This window comes from Anabas testudineus, chromosome 16 (assembly GCF_900324465.2).
Source record: "Anabas testudineus chromosome 16, fAnaTes1.2, whole genome shotgun sequence".
Lineage (NCBI taxonomy): Eukaryota > Metazoa > Chordata > Actinopteri > Anabantiformes > Anabantidae > Anabas > Anabas testudineus.
In genome coordinates this window covers 20,630,565-20,654,231 of record NC_046625.1, presented here as the reverse complement: position 1 = coordinate 20,654,231, position 23,667 = coordinate 20,630,565, and the positions used below count along the sequence as shown (strand labels likewise).

At 39.2% G+C, this 23,667-nt stretch overlaps 3 protein-coding genes across 10 annotated transcripts in view; 1 reads left to right on the top strand and 2 right to left on the bottom strand.

Annotated features, from left to right (window-relative positions):
* Window positions 1–4,882, bottom strand: part of ubr5 (ubiquitin protein ligase E3 component n-recognin 5) — a 28,697-nt gene extending 23,815 nt beyond the window's left edge. For all 6 annotated transcript variants that reach the window (XM_026371438.1, XM_026371439.1, XM_026371441.1 and 3 more), the window contains exons 1-4: window positions 4,635–4,882; window positions 1,715–1,759; window positions 1,514–1,595; window positions 1,110–1,186 (exon numbers count right to left, since the gene is read on the bottom strand). In XM_026371438.1, the coding sequence (XP_026227223.1) occupies window positions 1,110–1,186; window positions 1,514–1,595; window positions 1,715–1,759; window positions 4,635–4,696 (266 nt within the window). In that variant the 5' untranslated portion in view covers window positions 4,697–4,882. The remainder of the gene's footprint in view (window positions 1–1,109; window positions 1,187–1,513; window positions 1,596–1,714; window positions 1,760–4,634) is intronic.
* Window positions 4,883–9,343: 4,461 nt separating this feature from the next.
* On the top strand, window positions 9,344–13,478 carry LOC113168997 (Krueppel-like factor 10). Its single transcript, XM_026370109.1, has 4 exons — window positions 9,344–9,430; window positions 9,992–10,223; window positions 10,595–11,534; window positions 11,629–13,478. The coding sequence occupies exons 3-4, from the start codon at window positions 10,598–10,600 to the stop codon at window positions 11,937–11,939; spliced, it is 1,248 nt and encodes a 415-aa protein (XP_026225894.1). The 5' UTR covers window positions 9,344–9,430; window positions 9,992–10,223; window positions 10,595–10,597; the 3' UTR covers window positions 11,940–13,478.
* A 158-nt stretch (window positions 13,479–13,636) lies between these two features.
* On the bottom strand, window positions 13,637–21,605 carry LOC113170586 (antizyme inhibitor 1). 3 transcript variants are annotated; one of them, XM_026372725.1, is made up of 13 exons: window positions 20,664–20,914; window positions 19,808–19,929; window positions 18,365–18,572; window positions 17,404–17,577; window positions 17,047–17,219; window positions 16,659–16,793; window positions 16,388–16,469; window positions 16,114–16,188; window positions 15,727–15,892; window positions 15,371–15,486; window positions 14,993–15,210; window positions 14,723–14,874; window positions 13,637–14,208 (listed from the first exon to the last, which is right to left on the bottom strand). In XM_026372725.1, the coding sequence occupies exons 3-12, from the start codon at window positions 18,464–18,466 to the stop codon at window positions 14,760–14,762; spliced, it is 1,356 nt and encodes a 451-aa protein (XP_026228510.1). In that variant the 5' UTR covers window positions 18,467–18,572; window positions 19,808–19,929; window positions 20,664–20,914; the 3' UTR covers window positions 13,637–14,208; window positions 14,723–14,759. The 3 variants fall into 3 exon arrangements, with proteins under 3 accessions (XP_026228510.1, XP_026228511.1, XP_026228509.1); XM_026372726.1 differs by lacking the exon at window positions 20,664–20,914 and adding an exon at window positions 21,410–21,605 and having other exon boundaries at window positions 13,637–14,874; XM_026372724.1 differs by having other exon boundaries at window positions 13,637–14,874.
* Between the last annotated feature and the right edge of the window lie 2,062 nt (window positions 21,606–23,667).

The following is a 23,667-nucleotide window of genomic DNA, read 5'->3' as shown; positions in this document are numbered from 1 at the left end:
TTGGGGCTGCAACAGCTTTCTCCTATTTCACAATTTCTTATAATGGGATGCCTTCTCAATTTAACCCAGAATACTTTACTATGTTCTTAAACTATGCATTCTAAAGTAGGTAGGTGGTGTAAATTGTGTTTTGCTTCGGGAAGTTAACTAAATCCTAACATTTCATATAATAAAAACTGCAATGACATTTTGGTATTTCAACAAATTAATACAATCATTTAGAACTGTGTAACAGAGCATAGTGTATTACAGAAACAAGCATTACATATTGCTACAGAAAAAAGGCAAATCAGGTGAGCCAAACCATTTAACGTATATTACAATTAAAAAATTTGGATATTAAATCTTGTTCAGCAAACTGACAAACTTGCCCAAGCCAGACTTCCCAGAAAACTTTAGAGCAGAGAGCCTTTCTGCCATTTATAGGCAGATTCAAATGCATATTTAGCAGCTAGAGGGATCTTGAAAACTCTAAAATCATTGTTGGATGTTGTTCTGCTGGCAAAGATATCAACAACTATCAATGAGCCATTCACAAAAAAGAAAAAAAAACATCATGGCCAACACAACACAGCAAGAAGCATAGCCATAAAGGTAACTGGGAGTCACAAAATTACACAACGAATACTGTTGGACTGTGCGTTAGCTTTTTGGTGACAAAGTTATTTTTCCCAATATAAAATGTATTTTTGTTTTTGAAAAACAAATATCCTTGCAATACAGATCTTTAAGGGAAGACGCTTTGAAAGCAGTGTTATTGTGGGAATCACAAAAAGCTCAACAACAAGGCATCTCTATGTCCTAACAGTGGCCTAACGGGATATTTTGGGAGTGGCCTGTGATGCATTTAGATATGTTTCGCTTGACTGATGGAAATCTTTATATCAAAACGTCAGAATTATTCTACAAGTGAAACCGTAACCAAATGCGTTATTCACAGCCATAAAGGTCACAAATGCCAAATTGAAATCACAGCAACTGCTATCAATAAGCCTGAGGTTGTTCACTGCATGTTGAACTAGTCATCTCCACAAGCCATCTGTTTTCTAACTCTGTGCCAAAGCTAAAACAGTTTCCGGGACAGATCCCATCATAGAGAAGTCTCTCACCCATCACTGCCATCCGGTTTGCTGAGCTCCAGGCGATCAGGCTGTACAGCAAAGCTGATTCTACACACGCGTCCATCCTAAGGAGAGATTCATTCAAGATTTGAATGTCACACATTTTACAAATGAGAAAAAGACATTGTATAATGTTGAGTGGAATATATCAGTTTAGACATTAAAGCCTGTATAAAGACCAACAAAAAAACAAATATTATGTTATCCACATTATAACTACAAAGTAGATTTAATCTATACACAAAAATGTGATGTGCACATTTATTATTCAGGTGTTGTAAACGGGAACACGTGTCATGTGAAAACCTTAGAATAGGCACTGACATGCTCTATTTTGTATGATGATTATGAAAATTAAGTGTCTCGGATCAATGCTAGTCTTATAGCATTACCTCAAGGAGAAATCCAGCATGGTTTGGACCAACCACACACTGTTTTAGGGTGGCCTGCTCCAGCAAACTAAGGTGTGGATGACTGCATTGAAAAAAGGAAAAAAAAAATCAAGCAAAACCCCAGGTGACATAATTTTCTGGATGATAAACAGCTGATCAGTTGTGCATAGCAGCGTGCAACTACAGTGTTCACAGACTCACCTGTTATAACTGTATTTGTTGAGTTTCTCTGAGACTTCCCGGAGCCTGACAAGAAGACCAAAATCACATTAATGCAAGTACTATTTGAGACCCAATTTTCAAGTTAATTTGTGCCATTTAAAAACCCAACATCCCCACACCCATCCTAAGATATGTCCTCCAACATTACTAACATAGCGCAAATACAAGTCCTTAAACCTGTACTAGTTTAAGAATAAGTTATTCCTGACTTATAACACAAATTTTGTCACAGGCCCCAGTCTGAAAAAGTCTGTGTGTACAACCTGTAAATACATTTGTGTGCAACCACAATATTTGTGTCTGTTTAAAGCACATGGGCAAGTCAACTATTTAATTTAAGTAAATTTTGATATGCCGACACTGTTCTAGTTCTTCTTTTTTTTTTTTTTTTTTTTTTTTAATTGTCATGTTGTTTAGCTTAATACAACAGAATGGGACTAAAAGTCACTGTCACATTTAATAAGGTTTATGTTTTGACACATTCCCAACTGTGGTATGAACACAGGTGCATCTGCAACCATACAGCGCATACTCATCAGTCAACAGTGAGAGGACAAGCAGAGCCCATGAAGAGGCCTTAAGCGTAATGAATAACTACATGGTCAAGTATTACTGTAAAGCTTTAAAATAGCTTGTTCTCATTTTTGCAGCCCAGCAGGCCTAACTTCAGTTGCTCTGTGGACATTTGCAGAGCAACAATTCACAACCAACCTTCCACACTCACCTCCAAGATAGACTAACAAAATCCTTTATGACAAACTGTTTTGGCTTGTCATGTAAATTGTTTAGACATAACAGTCCTGAGGGAATGCACTTATCCAACCATACTCTGACCATGTCACAAAGGTATTGGATCCTTATTTGTCTTGTGTCTTGTCAAGAAACATGCAATCAACTTTCCACTCCTCCCAGGCACAACACTGACCTATGCTGTCACGATAAAGAGAACAAATAGAACAATCTGTTTCTTTCATATGTGGACATTAAACACAGAAACGGTCTATGCGTATTTAATTTTCTATGATCCCGGTCATTGCAGAACTTGAAACATGAAAATGTCAACAATCTTATGGCTAATTCCACAGAAACTGACAAAATGTAAGGCGGTGAGAGAAACTAATCCACAAAGCATCCATATCACTCATTCAGTAAACTACCTAACAAACAAATTGCATCACTTAAGTACAGAGACAACAAGTCTATTCATCTAAAAAAAAAAATAAAAATAAAAATAAATAATTTTTTTTTTTTTAAACTGTTACTAAAGCACAGCAAAAATATCACTACGGGAAAGTCATTTGCCATTCCACTGTGCTAAACTAATGTGTCTAATCAAATATCAGTTAGGTCAAACAACCCACTGGCATTTGATTGAGGAAATCTGACCGGATGTTCAAGCCAGGCAACCACTTTTAATGAGCCAAGCTGGACCAAGCCTTTTTGTTTCAAATAGAAGCACTTATCTGCTTTGACAACTGCAAGTTCCTTCACGGGAAAGAGAGAGGAGGGGGCCTCTCAGAGGCACATGGTGACTATAGCTTGCAATGCCATGCATGTTTGTAGAGAAACAGCCATAACCTCTTCAAAGAGTTGATGGTCAATACCGCCAAGTTGTTTGAGTGACGTTTTTAAAATATTCATAACTAGCAGAGTAAACTAAGACATACTTATTATCAGATCACCACTAATAGCCCACAGGTAGATATGTCTACCTGCAAAAAAAGAAATGTGAGCCTGCAGTTCTTAGTCACAAGGTCATTCCAAAAACACAGTGACTTCTCAACCTCTTTGTCTTTAAGTAGAACAGCTCATTAATCAGTTCGATCTCAATGGATGATATAAATAGGTTTAGCATAAATCACGTGTTCTGCTGAAATACAGGTCACACACAATTTCCTAGACCTTTCTTCCAACTACTGACTACTGACCAAGAAACCCCATTAAACGCAATGTGATGTACGCCAGCAGCATGTCAGACGATACAAACAAGCGTGATGTGAAATCAAATTTACTGTGCGTGTAACCATTTAGTAATTGAACATTAAAAAACTGTGCGATCATGTGATTCCTGAAGACTTTAGCTGAAGCATTAATCATACACACTTAAAAAGCCCAAGCTTGTCTCCTTATGAAAGTCGATAACAGGATTAAGTTAATGTAAACGCAATGTTGCTAACTGTTCCTCGCTGCATATGTTAGATATTTATCTCATTGCGAAATGTTTCCAAACTGACAAATGCGTCAACAACTTTGGATAATATTAGAAAGATATTTGTGCCATTAAACTTTCAAGAATACCCTGATACAAAAGAAACTCGAAAAACAAATATTTGGCTTTGTCGAGAGCGTGGTAGCTAATTAGCATGCTAGCATTAGCAACTAGCAGTCAGTTAGCTGACGTTAGCTACTTCATTGATCGTGATAATCAACGAGACGCCCAGAAAACAAACACTGACACATGTCAAAAGAACGTATATGTAAGGTATACGAGAGAGCGCGTACATTTTCTACAACACTGTGTTTTACGACCTTTATTTCCCTCTCTTTTACCCATCCCCCAACCCGCATTGTCTATCTCAACTTTGACTGTGAGCCAATCCTTCCAGACAACCAAGGAAACAGCCAGCTAACGATAACGTTAGCTAGTCGTACGATAGCCAGTTAACGGGCTAGCATTTAGCACCGGACGGACTGTTTAGGTAGCAGTAAGCTAACCAGGATTGTTCAAGATGCCGGGCCTTGTTTTAACCCTAGGGGGTCATTTAAATAGTTAAAACCCGAAAGAACACGCATGACAATGTCAACAGCGTTCATAATTACAACCCTGAACATTGTATACCGCACCCAATACATACATATTGATTTAAATTCTTCTTTTCCATGGGCCGCAATAAAATACCTGTCATTGAGCTGATCCTCGGTCCCGGGCAACGGGTGAACAACGAAGTGTATTGATGTCATGGAGCCAATCCAAAGTCACACGCAAATGTGTGAAAGATGTGGGAATTGTTTTTCGTTCGATTACTGTATATATGAATTCATAGGAATCGTTTAATGGCGAAAAACCTCGAGTTCAGATCCCAGCCTCTTCACCCACATGCCGCCATCTTAACTCTACCAAGCTTCTTCTCCGTGTGTTGATTAGTGCACATGCAACCGCTCCGCTGGTTGGACCCCGACCACAAACAGGAAATGTGTTAAATTGGACGTGATTGGCTTCAGGAAGAAAGACGAGACTATTGGAATCAAAATGACCACACTCTTCACGCTCCAAAGTCTTTATTTACACTCCCATATTTATATTTTCATTTTCAAGCGCATGCAGTACGTTGCTGCTGTGCTGTAGCCAACTACAAAAGCCAAGGAAGGGGTTAAATATTGCTACTGTAGATTGTTTCTATACATACTAAGACAATAGGATGTCAGAATAGGCGCCTGATACATCATTCCTAGACTGTTTTCGCTTAGATTTGTACAGTAAACAATTCCATGAAACATACCACTTACCAAAACTAGAAATACAATGCATCAATTTGACCATTATTCTAGTTTCATCTTCATCATTAGGGACATTTGTTCATTGGATTTTTCAACCATATCCATTCATATTTCATGTGAATAAATAGGCCATAACTTTTGTAATTGCTGAATAAAAAACAATTTGAGACAAACATGTCTAAGTCATTTTGATGGACTGAGTATCAAAAAGCCACCACCAAGGCTTAATATGTCACCAAATCTGGAGAGAACAATGTGGTTATATTTGGCATACTATCAGCACCACTGAGGGAATGGAAACATTCATGTGGGACCCCTAGTTTGATACTGCTATTCTTACACTATAATTATATTTAAAACTGAACCAATTCAAATCTGAGCTCTGCAAAGGAAAGAGAAATGGAGGTCTGCTTGTGTTGGGCTCCCTCCCGTAAAAAAAGCTACTATGTCACAGTGTGATGTGTTCACATTACTGAAACTCTGTGAAGCTCAGGAAATGATTTAAACAGTGGTGATGCAAGCATAGTCCTCTGGTTCTCAAATAACCACATAGAAATAACTGCAGACACAGAAAAAAGGGCTAAACATGTGTGATACTGACACAACATTGGGTTTTAGCTTTGGTCCCAAAGGCTATGTTTCCTATAGGCCATTATAAGACAATTTAGACTTCTGATAATCCAGAGTTTTTTTGTTCCCTGTGCTGAAGTCTTTTTCAGTGTAATGGACTAATATTTTAACCTTTATGGAAGGAAAGAAAGAAAACTAAAACAAAAAAAAATCTAGCCTACATTTTGGACAGAATACACTGACGTAAATCCAACTCGACACGATACAGACTCCATGTTTTACTCATATTTCTAATCCACAGACTGATAAAAGCTTTTGTTGTATTACACCAGCAGATGGCAGGATCAGGCTTTCATAATGAGATCAAATTAGTCCCCGAAAGCCAAACTAAGCTAGAAAGTATTTGTCCTTTTCCAGCACTGCTCATTTGGGCATTTGCTGTAAGACAAAATGAATGTATGTATATGGGTGGGTACTAGCAGAGGCCTGTGACTGTCCAGCAAAGTCTATTGTCAAATGCCTTTCATTCTAAATGTGATGATACAAAATGTCCTCAACAACTGGAAGTGAAAATGGAGAAGAAATGTGACAATATAAAGTTAAGTATGACAGAAAACCTGTTTTTATATAGTGTATACACAGAATAGAATAAAATTACAAAAAGTACAGAACCCATTCAGCACTGAAGTTTTTTTTTATTAAAGCTGTTTGCATTTACACCAAATTCTACTAAATTAAATTCATATTACACAATGCATGCATTGCTCCATTAATGTGAGCAGTGTTGTTAGTACTACTAATACTGCACATATGTTCATTAGATCCACTGCTGGATCTGTACTTTGTGTCACAAATGTCATTTCACCAATATTGACACAAGTTCTGGTATTTTACCTTGTTTACTGAGTCCAACAGAGGAAGCAAGTTCCACTAACTTTTTTCAAGAGGCAAGTCAAACAGAACCCCAGAAAGCTCTGGAGCTATTTTTAGGTAGATGGGCACTGAGTTATCACCTGACCTCTGGTGTTGTTAAATAAGGGTACAAAGTTTCAGTGCCAGGAATCTGCAGTATCATCAGCGCAAGGTTAGTGGGTTTGGAGCTTTAGGATCTGAGCACATATCAGGCTGAAATGAAAATATGTGTTAAACAAAGTTAAAACACATGTTATGAACGGGTTCCATTTAAAAAGACAACGTTTCAGTGCTGCCATTCATGCAGCTGCGAATCACACTGATTCATACAGACTCAAAGCTAAACCACCACCATCAACTTATTGAACCATCTTCCACATTAACTCATAGATCGGTTGACCAGCACCAGTTCTTGTCCCTTATGCTCCAGTTTAAATCATTCACTGTGAGGTTACACAATCATGAGTTTGAGTCCTTTACTCGCTGTACAGATCCAGGTGTTGGCCTCACCATGAAAGGCATAAACTCTCTGCTTCAATCACGCTGCCACAAGTAAAGCTTAAAAGACAGCAGCCGGCAACAGCCCACTACTTCTTCTCAGGCCTAATGTGCATGCAAGCCAACATAATGTCCTTAACATTTGTTTATGTACAAAAGAGAACCACAAGTCTGTGATGGCTCAGTCTATGTAACTTGCCCGTCAACAACTACATTGGCGGATGTTGTGAAAGTGGCTGTAAAATTTGGGGGGAATGCCTTCACCAAATTCTGGTATAGTCAGGCGTCTATTGTATATTAGCACAAGATGTTGTAAAGTCCTGCTGGAAAAGACTTACAGCTCATAACACCAAGAATCTGAGTTTCTCATAAACCGAGGGCAACCTGCTTTGTTTTTTGTGCTGTGCATGCTCACTTTGCAATGTTTGCTCGACAATCGAATCAATACAGATAAAGGGACTGAACCTACATTACAACCATTAACGCAGAGGTCATTACTATAAAGTTGCATAAATCAATACTTTCAAATATCTTTGTGCAATGTGAAATACATTGGCAGTTATAGAAAATAATCAAAAAGTCAGATAGTTTTTGCCTACTTTGGAGTATTGTTATGGTTTAGCTTTACCAGAAACATAACACAATATGTTCAGAGAAAGAAGGATGACAAATTAAAAAAAACAAACCCAAATGCTTGACTCCTACAGTGAAGTAATCAGGTGACTTCCTATTCTATGCCCTTAACCCTAGAGCCCAAACGGTCACTGACTAGTATAATCAGTGTGACAATGTTGGAGCACAAAGACTTGCCAAGGTACAGTGAAGGTGTTTTGGCCCAACATCTTTCAGGAACAAATGCAGGGTGATGAAATGTCTTCAACTTGTTTTGGTGCCCCCAAGTGGCAAAAGACAATTAGTCTGAGTCAGAGTTTTTTGTCAAGCATTGTCTTTAGTGGAGCTAAAAGTTGTTTTTAATGGAAGGCACAAAAATAAGACAAAACTAAGCAACAACTCAAAGGCACTAAGCTCTCTCTCTCCCACTCCCCACTTCCAACTCAATCAGCTGACTGAGGGTGTTTCACTTCCTAATAATCATCAGATTATGTCACAGTACCTGTCAGTCAATCATCTTACAGCTGTCAAACATTAAATCTGTTCCTCCTCAAAAAACATTTCCTGACTGACTTTGACAATGGCTGATTTGCTATGCCTAGATGACTGGTTCTTCAAAATTTGTCAAAGTTTGAAAGTCTGGATCCCAGTATGCAGTGGTCAGCACCTACTGAGAATAGTCCAAGGAAAGACAAGCATTAAACCAAGATCAGGGTCAGAGGTGCCCAGTGATCCCAGATACACATCTGGTCTGATTCCACATAAAAGCTGCTGTAGCACAAATTTCTGAAAAGCACAGCCTGCAAAAATGGCACTGTGTAGTCACAGACTACTCAAAGTGTCCATGCTGACCCCTGTCCACTGCTGAAAGTGGATATGGGCAAGTGAGCATCAGAAGTGGACATAGGGCAATGGAGGCCATTTAAATGTGAAACCATTGCAAAATGTGAAACCGCTTTAGACAAAAATAATCAATGGTTTGAAATCTCTTAAGCAATATAATCATAAAAGCGTCCTGATTATCTAGCAGCATTTGATCCAACACGAGTAATGTAGAACCAAATGGAATGTAATGGAAACCAAAACTTGCAAAGCAGTTCAGATAACATTTCTAGCAAAGATTACAACAAATCATTGTTTGGTCAATTCCACACCAAACTGAGTGGACTGCTGATCACAGATCATGTGTTTTTTTTTTTTTTTTTTTTATTGCATCTGCAATATGATCGGTCATAACAGAAGGTGTGTCCTGTCTGATGAAGACACTAAAGTGATAGGTCCAAGACGATGGAGTCACTGAGTGTGTTTGTGTACTGTAGACGGAAATGCTTCTCACACGCCCGTGCTGTTGTGTACCACACCGCCACCACGGTACCGTCAGCCCCCGATCACGCACCGACTCCCTCTCCCATTGGTTTGCGTCCAACACACCTTTGCGTGCCATTGGGCGGCGCGTTAAGCCACGCCCCTCGCCTCCCCACCGCGTTTGAAACGATGAATGGGGACGAGGCTCCGGAGGAAGGTGGCAATCTGCTTTAATTGTAGTTCACAGAAGGCGCAAGGACGAGTAGTCAGCGGTTGAACACCTCTAGGCTCAGATACCATGTAGGTAAACCATTGGAGTTTGTTCTGCGACAGCTGCTCCGCCACACACGACGTTTCTTCTGATCACCTGAGATGCTGTGTCTGAATGATTACATCTTTGGATGTCTGTTTTATTTTTACATGTACTTCTTTATCCACATCTTTAGCATTAATTCAGCACCAGCTTAACAACAGGGCGTTGAGGACTGTGATGATGAGCTTTGGATTGTGTGTTTGTGGCGCTCAGGTCAGGGAGGGGCTGTTGTGTTGTGTGACTGTTGTTGTGTAAGCAAACAGTCTCCTGGGGAAGACTGTCCTGTGTGTCTCCTGGGGAAAGTAGGTGAAAGGGTCCCGGTGCTGTAGAGCAGCAGATGATCATGCTCACTTCACATGCTCCTTCTATATCAGAAGGTTTTGAAATATGTTTTTTGAACATGCACATGTACAGTATGACTGCTTGTATTTATAATTGTATGTAAAGAGTGACTACAGGTCTGTTAAAGAGACCTGCAGTGTTATGGATTATCTTAATCTAATCAAACAGTCCGCTGTCTTGTCTTAACTTTTTCACTCTTTCACCAGACTCACAACATGCACTTTGAGGAATTCCACTCAGACATCCAGAGTGAACACCAGCCTGCCCCTCTGGGTGTCAGTGACATTGAGGCAGTAGAGGCTCTTGTGTCCATGACTAAGCAGTGGAAAACCACAAGCTTCAAGCCCAAACCCTTAAGACCCTTGAGTCCATCATCAGACTGCTCAGAGGAAGACTCCAGGCCCCCATAGGTGTAATGGTTCACGGGAAACTCTTTTTGTAAGTGAAAATGTGATGTTAGGCACAAGATCACTTGTATTGTTGTCTCTGCTCTGCTATTTGCATGTAATTGCAAATGTAGTAGAGTTGTTCTTGCCGTAATATGAATTTGCACTGCAGGGCTATTTGCTGTAATTAAACTGGTTTAAGTCTTGCACAGCTGCCATCATCAGTGGCTACTTTGAGGAATCAAATCTATGACAAATATTATAATAATAGTACTGAGCATACTACTGTAGTTGATAGAGATAGAAATTATATGCACACATATTAGGAGTAGACTTTTTAGCGATGGTTTAAAAGAATATAACTATTTTGGCAAGCTTGATTTCCTCAATTCTAAAAAAAGAATAACTTTCCTTTTTTTCCAGTGGATGACACCACCCTACAGCCCACCCCATTGTGAGAGCACCCATCCAGCTTCAGCTGAAACCTTACATAAACCTGCAGCAGCTGAAAGTCCACGCTTGCATCCAGCCCAAGTGACACATCGGCACACACATGCTGCTTCTCAGCAAAGGTTACGGTGCACCAGCGTGATCCGCCACACTGCAGATGTTCAGCACTGCTGCTGTCACCTCTCTCCTGTCTTGAAGGAAGACAGAGTCACAGAGGTTCATAAAAATGACTCTAAAACATGTAGCTTTGAAAATGAGCAGAACAATAGTGGCTCTGAGAGAGTTACTGTAATGCAGTCTGACTCAGGGGCTGCTGCACCTCAGAAACCTTTCACTGAGCAAAATGTGGCTCCAGACAGTCAGAAAAGCACCTCAGGTCTGGATGATAAATCAAACACACCCCAGTCTGCCTCATCTGTCCCTGCTGGTAATACTGGTGTATATCCTGTGCCTGTCTACTGCCAGGTTCTTCCTGTCTCCTGTCTGTCCACCAATGCTGTGCAAAAGTCTGTCATAGCCTCTGAGAGTCAACAGCAAAACCTCAAACCCAACCTATCAGCTATCACCACTGTTCAAATACCACAGCAACACGGAGCACTACAACCACAAACACAGGCAGCGTCTCCTGCCCGGGTCTTCCTGTTCGGGGGTCAGGTTGCAAAAGATCCTGTAATTCTCCTTGTCCCTCAGCCAGCTGTTCCTACTCTCCATGTACAGCCGGTTACTGTGACCTCTGGTGGCACTAGGTTACCAGCCATCGCTCCTGCACCCAGTTATACCATGTTGGAGCAAAAACAGAGCCAGCTGCAGCCAGTGGTGACCCGTGCACGCAGTCACGTTTGCCCCCACAAGGACTGCAGAAAGACCTACTTCAAGAGCTCCCACCTCAAAGCCCACATTAGGATGCATACAGGTAAGATGTTAACGATTCAAATACTCATTGTATTGTGTTGTAGTTTTCTTTTCATAGGATTAGATTTTAACTACTGCTGACTGGGTCCCACCAGGTGAGAAGCCCTTCAAGTGCAAGTGGGAGGGATGTGAGAGGCGATTCGCCCGCTCCGATGAGCTGTCTCGCCACAGGCGCACCCACACGGGAGAGAAACGGTTTGCCTGTCCCATGTGCCTCAGCCGCTTCATGCGTAGTGACCACCTGGCAAAGCACGCCCGTAGACACTTGACAGTGAGGAAGGTGCCCTGCTGGACGCTATGGATGGCCCCGTCTGCGAGCCTCCCTGCTTCCACAACACTCAGCCTCTCATCAACAAACTCTCGGAGGGCTCCCAGAGAGAACCAAAGTAAAAAGACTGCAAATTAAATAGTGTTGTTTGCTGTACTGCTGTACTTTTTAAAACGTGTTTTTCCAGGCCTTCTTAACATTTTGAGGTGCTGTCAAGGACCTGACAACATTTCTGTTTCTCTCCAAGAAGAGATCTTGATATCTAAGCTACCAAGATGTTTAACATCCTAGCTGAGTTCGGAGCTCTAACTCGTGACATGAATCACAATAGAGCCTGGCTTTAACAAATCTAAGTTTATTTTAACACTGAACTGGTAGCATGCACCTTGGTAACACAGCTTTAAGTTATAAATGAAACATGATTATGATTTTTGTGTTTATGTGATTTGTTCTCAAAGATCTCAATCTTGATCTCAGTGAGATTAAATGTTAAATGTTAAATGTTATAGTTGAACATGAAGGAGGTACCTGCCTTAAACTTAACAATTACACTGAAAGTATCAACTGTATATATTATTCTGGAAGTAATTTCTACAAATCACACACAATGTTTGTGCTGGTATTTTGACCAAAGAATCCTGAATGTTTTTCTTTTGTGCCATATGACAGTCTGTATATGTTATGCAACAATTTTGCACAGTGCTGTTTTCTTGAAAGAAAAATGGATTTCTTATTAAATTTTAATAAGTATTTTCTTTTAGTTATTATTTACACAAGGTAAAGTTAACCGTTTGAAGTTTGAGTTCGAGAGGGACGTATGGGAAGGTTTCAGAAGTGACGTAGACAGAACTATAGGCTTATGGAGAAAAGCTGCATGCAGATACGAATGGGGTTAGGGAATTAGGTTTGCATCAGCCACCGGATGTTAAAGCATGTTTACAGCCTTTGCTTAATATCTTTGTTGAAGCACCTTTAGTACCAAGAATTACTCTGTACATTGCTGCATCCATCTTTCCCTTGATCCTGACTAGTCTCCCAGTTCCTGCCAATGAAAAACATTCCCACAGCATGATGCTGCCACCACCTGCTTCACTGTAGAGATGGTATTGGCCAGGTGGAGCCTGGTTTTATGCAGACATGACACTTGGCATTCAGCCAAAGAGTTCAATCTTTGTTTTATCAGACCGTACAGTCCTGATTGGTGGAGTGCTGCAGAGATGGTTGTTCTTCTGGAATATTCTCTCTCAACAGAGAAATGCTGGATTTCTTTCAGAGTGTCCATCGGGTTCTTGGTCACCTCCCTGACTAAGGCCCTTCTCTCTCTCAGTCATCTCCCTGACTAAGGCCCTTCTCTCTCAGTCACTCAGTTTGACTGGGTGGCCTGCTCTAAGAAGAGTCCTGGTGATTCCAAACTTCTTCTATTTATGGATGATGGAGGCCACTGTGCTCACTGTCTCCACACCTGTGCCCCAATACAGTGCCGTCTCTGAGATATACAGACAATTCCTTGAATTTCTTGGCTTGGTTTGTGCTCTGACATGCACTGTTAACTGTGGGACCTTATACAGACAGGCGTATGCCGTTCCATATCATGCCCTATCAACGTTTATTCTTTTTTAAGAAATTTGCAAAGATTTCAACTTCTTTCACATTGACATTATAGGGTATTGTTTGTAGAATTTTGAGGAAAATAATAATTTTAATCCATTTTGGAATAAGGCTGTAACATAACAAAATGTGGAAAATGTTAAGTGCTGTGAATACTTTGTAGATATACTGTATGGCCACTTCAATTTTTTTTAATTACAGAAGAATATACCACAGACAAGTTGATGTGCAGTCAAGTCAATGAGGTGTTTATTACTGTTCAAGCTGACAAGCACAGCTACAAGGTAGTAAAAGGCAAAAGCCCAATAATTCAGAAATTGGCAGAGAACTTGACAGATATGACAAACACTTTGCACATACATTTGCGGAGCCAGGAAATACCATAGTAATTCAACACATCATAAATGTTGAATAAATAGACTTAAAGAAATACAATAGAAAGAATAAAGAATAGATATAGCATTATAAATGATTTTTTTTTAAATACCCTTTTCCGTGTCAGCTCGTTCATCATCCATCAACACTTCCCTTGTTCCAGCTGCAGCACATGCTGTTTTGCTACACTGTAACGTAGCTGTTACCTGCTGGTCCTTCACTATCTGGGAGCAAACTACTCCTCACCTTAAGAACAGTTCTCTGGTGAACACTGAGCCATTAAAGTTCCACCCACATTACAGAAAGTTGCACCCTTGCGTCAAATTCAGTCAGGAGTAGCTTCCATGGTGACACTGCACATTGGTTACACTGGCTTCATTTCCTGCACCAAACAGATGAGAAAATGCACAGCAACGCTGCAAACCTTCAGTTTGACACACAGACAAGGAGAACAGATTTTAAAATGAAAAATGGAATCAATATTTTATCACACAAAATAATCTATACAATTAATTAAAAATCATAAATACGCATCTTGGAGCAAAACACCCTACAAGATTTCACAACTGTGCTTATGTTTAAATACACGGCTTCACTCAGGGACACACAGCTTACTTTACAAAACTGGCAACAGCAATGGAAGCATAGATAATGCATTTGTCAAAGATCATTATTTTAAATCATTATGTCTACTGTATGACTGTAAACTATGATGCTACTGGAGGTCCAAAGTAAAGGGAACAATGTGTCTATCTTGTTGGAGTCATCCATTTTGTTGCATACTAATTAACATCTACTTAACATTTCCAGTTATAATCACACACTACACTGTACACATGGGTTTGTTAGATGAGTTCCAGCAATTTCAAGCACTATCTGCACTGTTGGTTTAGTTCATCCCAGTGGAATGTAGACCAGAAGAAGCTAGCAGCACAAACCAGCAAAGAAGCTAAAGCTTTCGAAGTCTGATTGTTGTTAGGCTGGGACAGAGAGTGCAGCCTCTGTTTGGCAGGAATTGAGGAAATAAGGGACCAGCGAGAAGTTCTTCAGTGCAGCATCTTGGGTGACACCAGTATCCTGCATCTCAAACCTGATGGAAGAAAGCAAACCTAAGTAAACTACACATGCACACAGAAAAAACAAGATTTCTTTCTTAGAATTCTTTTATGCACTGCAATGTTAAAATATGCAACCTCAGAGCTCCTTACCAGTCTCTAGAGGAAATAACATAGTATACAGGGGGTGGAGATGCGTCAGTGGGGGTGCAAAGTGGCTGACCAAGACTATAGGCTCCAGCATGTGTGAACGTGAGCCAGTCTCCGATGTTGAGCTCAGGCAATAGACACTGATCTACTACTTGGTCCAGGTCATCTCCAGAGGGACCCCACAGGCTGCAGCTGAACACTGGAGCATCCAGGGATGTGTTCTGCAAACAGACAAAGCAGGTACCATCTTAGTTTAGAACCAAAATCATGTCATAATATATAACAATAAGATACAGTACGCTAAATTTAGCTAATCAGCATTTAAAACACATCATCATCATGTCATTGACAGATTGCAATGACAGGGATTTTTTGACTCACCTTGTGAAGAGATGGAGGAGCAATCAGTGTTTCAGAGAGTTTGCTGGCAAATGATCCATACACTCCCTCATTCATGTAGTACTGGAACTCTGGCTCATCGTTGGGAGATGGATCATCTGTTCACAGGGACATATGTATTTAGTGAAATTGATTCATTTTTCATCATGCTGTTTATATAAACATATCTATTTATCTCTTTCTCTACATATCTATCTATCTATCTATCTATCTATCTATCTATCATATATCTATGAATTAGAGATTATTTAAGCATCTGTATAGATAGTTGTCTTGACTTGACATAATACATCTTTCATATTACAGTCAAATTCCTTAAAACAAATATAATCACTCACCATTTACATGGCCCTGATGATCTCGTGCCACCATCTCCTTGGAGATGATATTAACAGCCAAGGTGAAAGCAGAGGATACAAAGTAGCTACCAGGCTCAGCAATAATAGAAACTCCACTACATGGGGGAAAGTACAGGTCCACCATAGACATTACTGCACTGTTGATCTGTTAAAAATGATGGTAAAGTAAAAGCACATTGTTAGATCTTTATTATCTATAGAGCATTGACAGTGTTTCCTATGGATGGCAGTACTATATATTACATTATGAAAGATAACAGTATACTGCCACTACCTACTAATTTCACACCGTCTTTCTCCTTATAATTAATAGCATTCAAATGGAATACAAGTAATATGGTACTGTGAAGCATGCAGAGACCTGACCTGTTCGAGCTGAGTCTCCGAGCCACTGAAGCCACCTCCAATGTCTAAGATCTTCATATCGAAGCCAATTTCTTCCTGAGGCAGATAAAATAAAAATAAAAAAGATAAAGGCTTGTAAATGTTCAATTAAAACACAAGCAAAGCATTGAGGGTCACTGGAGCCAAGTGTCCATAATTCACTGGTGTGTGACAAAAGGTTATGGAAATGGAAATTACTGAGCTGAACACAGAGTAACAACCTGAACAACAATATTTAAATATTTAAATTACTTACTCCCATATCAAAGACACAACGGGCATCAGAGATGGCATGAACATACACCTGATCATCCTCACAGGAGCTAGAAACATGGCACCTGTGGAGGGCAGGCAAGGAAATGGTCAATCTGACTTTATACATGAAATGTTATTGTCGAGCACTTAAAAAAAATGACTAAATCATTATGCCAACAGAGAGCTGCTGTGGTACAGTGTTTGTACAAAGCCTGTACTTGAATTTTTCTCCAAACAGCTTTGTTCCCAGTCATAATGCATGTAGAACTTACCTGACCCCTACCACCTGCACACCCAGCTCCTTAGCGCTCTCCAGCAGATGCCTGCAGTCCTTAAGGGAACAACCAAATGTCATGCTTATTTCATCTTCCACGCTGGACGTTTCTGTTGACACCTGCACCAGCAGCCTGAATTAACACACAGGAAATCAAGACCATTGGTAAATGTTTTGTTGAGAAAGAAAATAATCAAGATGAGGTATATCAATAATCCACATCACAGATAATTATATAAAATTTTCTTGGGTGTGAAGCAACAGAGATGCTGTAATAATTTATTAGTAAGTAATGACCGATAATAAGGCTGATCATTCAACAATATTAAAATGGCAGTTTGAGTCACAGGATGTCTGGATTAATACTAATGCAGGAAAACACCTACTTGGCACTGGGGTGGCAGCGAGATATCTTGCGGAGCTCTGCTTCATTATCACACACCAGGAGGTCAATGCCATTCTTAGCAGCGTATTTAATCTGGGAGACCTGTTTGCAAACACCACTGTAGATGATGTCTTCAGAGGCTATACCATGACTCTGCACCAGCTCGAGTTCAGACTTAGATACAAAGAGACAAAGGCAATTAACAAATTTAGTATCCTGTAAAGAACACACTTCTTAACTAAGTTATTTCCTGCTCAGTAGGCAAAACTGTGTAGCCACATGCATACTGCAATTGTTTTTGTTTTCTGGGCAGAAGCCTTTCTTAGATAACAGTGATTCGTGATTTGTGAGAGCATACCTTGTTGGTGCACATGAATCCAGTGCCAAGAGCAGCAAGAACCTCAACAACAGCTGGACTGCTGTTACATCTGATGGGATAGTAGGGCCGAATTTGAGCCATGTGAGTTCGCCAGCGAACATGCTGCCTCATTATGACTCCCAGGTCTGCTACAAAGAATGCATTCTTCTCAGACTGAGGAGAAAAAAAAAGCACACATGGGAATGAGCTTGGAAAAAAAACACATTGCAAGGTTTCACAAAACCTGTCTGTATTTAACATTACTACATATAATTAGTGGTGAGGGAATGTGTTGATGTAATCGACTATGTAAATACGTCGATTTATGTAACGTGTTAATGTGTCACATGTAGGAAGTTAGATGGCTGTGTGTAGTGAGAGCATGAAGTCCAGTGAAGAGCGACCAAAGAAAAAAATCAACCACTATCATCTACAGTATGGGAGTATTTTAAGCAGAGACCAAACAACATGGTGCTCTGCAAGCTCTGCAAATTAGAAATAGCTTATCATAGCAGTACTACTGCTATACTCAAGCATTAAAAAGTGGAAGCAATTTGTCAAGACAACAGCAGTTGTTGTCATTTTGCATCTAACAAAATGTAAAAGTATTAGCTTTATAAGCTAATACTAACCTAAGCTTTTCTGTCAGCCACATTAAGAAATTAAATCGTTCACCCGAATACCCCTAATAGATATTATACACATTTGCAAATTATTCCACTTACTATTCTCATTGAAATATAAATGACTAATGAATTGAAATTGAAAAAATAAATAAAATAATAATTGAAAAATAAAAGCTTATCAATAGATTCAATCGCAAAAATAATCGATACATAAAGCAAAATTATTGTTAGGTGCAGTCCTATATATAATAAACACTTCAAGACAACACAAGGACAAATGTTCAAAGAAGAAGAAGTAGTCCAGATTAACAAGCCATTATCACAAGATTCCTTACCAATGTTTGTTCATAAATGTGACTGTCAATCACATCACGGAGGGCTGTGCCTCCCTCTAGCAGGCCAACAGAATACTGTGGTTCATCAGTAACACCTTTCATCCTCTCAACCGTTTTCCTCTAATCCGACAGGCATAAAGAATGTGGCTAGTCTGAAGTGGTCCTCGTTCAATCTCGAGCCCCTGGGGTCCTAGACTTATGCAACAAACTGCACAAAAGGAAAAAAAGTCAATGTAAGATCAAGAGAAATGTATTTTTGTTGTGTTTTGTTGCTATAGTATATTCAGTAATTTGTAGATAAACCTCCTTGATGGGATCCCTAATCATATAGTTATTTTAAGTGAGCACCCAATCAGAGCAGAGAACAGGTTCTATGTTATGGGACAGCTTTGTGGAGGAGGTTCATTCTTCTGAAAAGCCACTGTGAAAACACAGAGTCTGGGGCACAGGGTTCATACACTTTACCATAAATTACTGCCAACAATCACCATTAATCCCTGAGCTAGTGACCCGTAAAAGTTCTTTTTGATGGCATTAACCAAGGCACAATACTGACGGCATTGGTGTCACAACTTTATTTACAATAATGTTGCCCAGTACGTCAGAGGGGCACAGTGGTCTAGACTGGACCAGATGTGAAATGACTGGTTTTGGAAGGTTAAATGGGGAGACTACCAATGTGTCCACAAAGACTGCTGTGTTGTGGAATACTGTGACAAGGTTGACACAAATGGATGAAATGACAGAAAGACAAGGGTAGATTCACAGTTCCTCTTTGATATAGTTTTTAAATACAATAAAATGTATGCAGGCTCAAATCATTAAGTTTACTACTGAAACACAAATTTAAAAAGGTTGGGAGAAAGCTTAACCCCATCACCTCTTAAAAAAGAAATGAAAAATCAACCAGGCCTTTATGTAAGTTGGAAAATGCTTAACTTATCATCATCCCATGAAAGTAGAGATGACGTAAATGGGGGGCATACCAGTGCAATTAATAAATTACATATTATACTACAACATGTACTTTGTTAGAAAGTATATTTTACATATTATATTCATACCCACATCATTCTGTTTTAATGCAACTAAATAAGAGCAAGATACTGTTGCAGACAAAAACAGGCCGGAACTCAGTGTTTTGATATATAAAAAGAATGAACTGAAAATAGATCTAACAGGCTAGATCTAAAATAAATAGTCTTGTTTGTGATTTATCCAGGTCATACTGCCTGTTAAAGCACCTTTATTCCTACTGGCAAGAATTTTTGGAAAGCAATTTCTTTATGCGTTTATAAACAATGATTCTTACTCCTGCAAAAACATCCCCGGACAAACTAATACAAATAAAAAGTTATTGTTGGCATTTCTTCTACGATAATTACCACTGTGCTTCAATGAAGAAATTACTTTAATTAAAGATTAATAACTTAATTTACTCACATGGATGAGTCCTGGGATGAACTCCTCCACTATCAGCTAGGATCCCAAGGTGGCTCTGCGTTGAAGTCAAATGGCTCTCGGTATAGTGCTGCCCCTAAATCCTCTGGGTAGTTGTTGTACACCTGCAAAGGGGCAGATAAGGACAGGACACATAGAAATCAGTCACAGACAGAAAAACAACTGAGAGAATGTGAGCAACCTTTTGTCCACTGACACATACTCCAGCCTCTCTACCGTTTGTACATGGGGTTAAATGACAGAGAATGTACCAGTATGTATTTATGCAGGGATGAGTAGTGGAAGGACAGTATGGGAACTGCACATTTGAATTAGAGAAATATTTCCTCTTTGGCTGTATTTCTAAGTAATGTTTTCTGTAATGGCTGCTTTTAAAACTTTGAAAATGTCAGTATTTGCTTCTTTGGATCGTTGTCTAATAAATAAACTGATGCAATACGTTTTCGCAGGTTGAATTGAGCAGATTTTCATGACTGTCTGCTACTAATTCAAAACCTTATTTCATATAAATATGCAGTGGTTTAGATAACATTATATGTTACAAATATTATGTCTAACGAACGCTGCTTGCTAGTGTGTCGTTTGCATTCATTGGTAACGTTAGCACTGGCTATAGCTAGCTAACGACCTAGCAACATGATGTAAATAATGTCCAATAATATCTTAACGTGTAATATCTTATTCATATTTCAATAACCATGCCAGCGATTACTGGGCCAGATTTAATTTATCATGGCCACCATTTAGTTATCTTGTAGGCGAACTACGTTTCCCAGTGGCTAACTGTAACAACATGCTAACTATCATGCTAACAAGGCGGTAAGCTAAGGTTACTTACGTCAGCTGAAAACCCAAAAGAGGGGACAGAACGCTTTTTCTTTTTAGGCGGAATTTTTAAAGAGTGGTGAGGTTACAAAAAGAGAAACGGATAGCTGCCATGGACGTGGTGGAGTAGGCTGGGTTATTGTCGTCTGAGCTTGTGTAGGTACGGGCTAGTACGGACCATTTGTTACAACCGAGACGAGATGGTGACAGCGTAGGTCGACTGAGCGCTGAGCGGAGCCGACGGACGGAGCACACGGTAGATCAGCGGCGAGACATCCGGTGACAGTGTCAAAATAAAACAGAGCAGCGCGCTTAGCGTTTAGGACCAACGTTGTTTTAAAGTTATTATCGCTTAGAAATTCAATATTACAGGCTTTACAGTTTAGGGACATGTTTTAACAACAACAACAACAACAACAACAACAACAATAATAATAATAATAATAATAATAATAATAATAATAAGTAAAAATTACAAGACGAATAAATAAGACGAATAGGAATGCAATCACATCATTTTGTGTAATGCATAGTCTTTTAAAAATCATCATCTGTTTTCTATATTTATTACAACACCATATTCCAATTAAGTATTTTCGCCATAAGTAAAATTAAAACGAACCTTTATATTTCTTGGTTGGCTACATTCTACTCACTAGGCATTTTTACAATATTTATAAGTATCTACTGTTTAGCTATAATAATCTTAAATAAGCCCTAAAATAACTGATCTTAAACAATCAATTTTCCAGGAATTACCTGTGTTATGTCTTCATTGCGTTTCCCATGGCTCAATAATAGGGTCAAAATACTGCCCAGTAAAGTTTGCAGAATTTTTCTTTTGTTTCTATGGCAAAATCAGCAGCTGCAAAACATCTGTTCCATGAGGAATGAGTAGATGGATGCATGTATTTTGTCTCCAAGTTTAAGGTCAATCTGGATTTTCTCGTCCCTTTGCCTTTGTTGTTGTGACTGAGAAGTTGCGCCTCTCTCCAAAAAGTGCAGGGTCTGGCGCAGTGTTTTTTTCAAGGCTGAAAATTTGCATTTCTCCCTCCTTAACAGTGGAGGGGGAGTATGCCAAGGAAAGCTCAGCTACTGTTTCTTAAACAGAAGGGAAATGTTTTCTCTGGGTTTAATTTTGACTCTATATCAATACTGAAATCACCCTGCTATAAAGAGGTCACCATAACTGAGTAGAAAATACCACATATAATTAAATTATACATGTCCAGTTGGGGTTTATAAGAGTTTATATGGAATATTTTCTTCTGTCACCAATATACTATTGTGGATATTTTTTGTGGGACATATTGGGAAACAAATATCTAATAAAATGCATTAGGTTTACCTTTGGGTGTGTGTTTGTTGTATTGATCCACTTATATAGTGGAGTCAGCTTCTAGCAGAGTCAGTGCAGTGTGGGTTATCAGTAGAGCTCAGTGTTTCCAGTGACATGTTGCAGAGTGACACACACAGTACAACTGGTTATCAACTACAAATGCACCAATATTTGGATAGAAGTATCCATATATTATATATATAAACAACAATTTACCCAAGGGGATCAATAAAGTATGTAATTATATCTGCAAGATTGTAAAACTGTTTGTCACACACATTTTCTAAGATCAAGCAAACACCTTTTACCCCCAAATCCATGCAGAAGCCTTGTTGTCCATCACACAAGATCATGATCATGTGTGATCCACATCATGTAAAAATTCCCTAAATGTAGTTTTTTTCCACTGTTAACAGAGCAGGTGTCAGTTCACATAACTGAGAAATTCTTTAGCGGGGTAGATGAGCTTTGAGCACTCATTTGGGAAAAATAAACAATAGAAGCGTTTGTTTCACCAGTAGAACCACTGCTTGGAGTCCATTGTAAAGACTAGAGAGGCAACGTCTTTTTTTCCCTTGGACTGAAACACAAAAGCTGTTCCGTGTTTTGTGCCTGTTTTTTTCTGACGCTAAATGAGCCTATGTATATATAATTCTAATCACACATAGCATCTAAAGTGGCTTCCAGTAAAGCACAATGTTTGATTTCCATTGTTTGGATCATAATAGCCACCGCAGCCACTGGGTATGCGACAGCGAGACATGTGTAACACCCACTGCAAGGGCAAATACTCCAGTAGCTGCATTGTGCAGCAGGAATTCTGATTTCCAAACATTACAAACAGATGACATCAATGCACAGACTTAGAAAAACCCAGCATACAGTACATTAACACTGACTGAACAAAGTCTCCAGTCATAGAGAAATAAACAACACACAGTGGTTCCACAACAAAAAACTAATAAATAATAATCAAACAACTAATTAATCTACATTTTTAAGCATGGAAAATGTAGTAAACAAAAGTGAATATAACCACAATCATTTAGATAAGTCTGTGAAGTCACTCTGTATTTGTTTCAGCTCTTTTTGCCAAAGAATGTTGCTAAGTGAAAGAAACTCCAAGCAAACCTTTCCTCACACTGATCTGAATGTTAAGCAGGACAAGAAAAAGCAGCAGACTGCATGCTTAAAAGCAATCTCATAAAAAAAAAAAAAAAAAAAGCTGATCTGGAAATGCGTTTAAATGATAATCCTGGAATGCCAGTCAAAATTCAACACACCCAAATAATGCATTTAAGTGACTCCTCATAAAAGGAGCTATCTTTATCCCTGGGCTTTCCCACAACATGCCATTTTCAACAATAGTATCAAAGTGGTGGAGAGATACAGCAGGAGTCTTAATGATGGACAAACAATAACACCGTCTAATATATGAGGCACATTTCACCTTCGTTTCCTTCCTGCCATGATGGATTGCAGAATCATTAATTATAATAGGGTTCACAACATAAATCTGTGCCAGCAGCTGAGATCATTACATGTGGTGATGTGGGTTACTGTAAAAGTACGATATCTGGCAGACAACATGCTGAGATGCTAAATAACAGTACAGTTTCACGGTATTTGTACTTTAATGGAGTATTCCCATTGTGCATTACTATTACTTATTACTTTT

Excerpts from the sequence above, each read along its gene's own strand:
- LOC113170586 (XM_026372726.1), bottom strand. The coding sequence starts at position 18,466 with ATGAAAGGTGTTACTGATGAACCACAGTATTCTGTTGGCCTGCTAGAG. Across the intron at positions 17,220-17,403 it reads GATTCATGTGCACCAACAAG|TCTGAACTCGAGCTGGTGCA; the intron begins GTATGCTCTCAC and ends TTTGTATCTAAG. Across the intron at positions 15,211-15,370 it reads CTCCTCCATCTCTTCACAAG|AACACATCCCTGGATGCTCC; the intron begins GTGAGTCAAAAA and ends GTCTGTTTGCAG.
- LOC113168997 (XM_026370109.1), top strand. The coding sequence starts at position 10,598 with ATGACACCACCCTACAGCCCACCCCATTGTGAGAGCACCCATCCAGCT. Across the intron at positions 11,535-11,628 it reads CCACATTAGGATGCATACAG|GTGAGAAGCCCTTCAAGTGC; the intron begins GTAAGATGTTAA and ends GGGTCCCACCAG.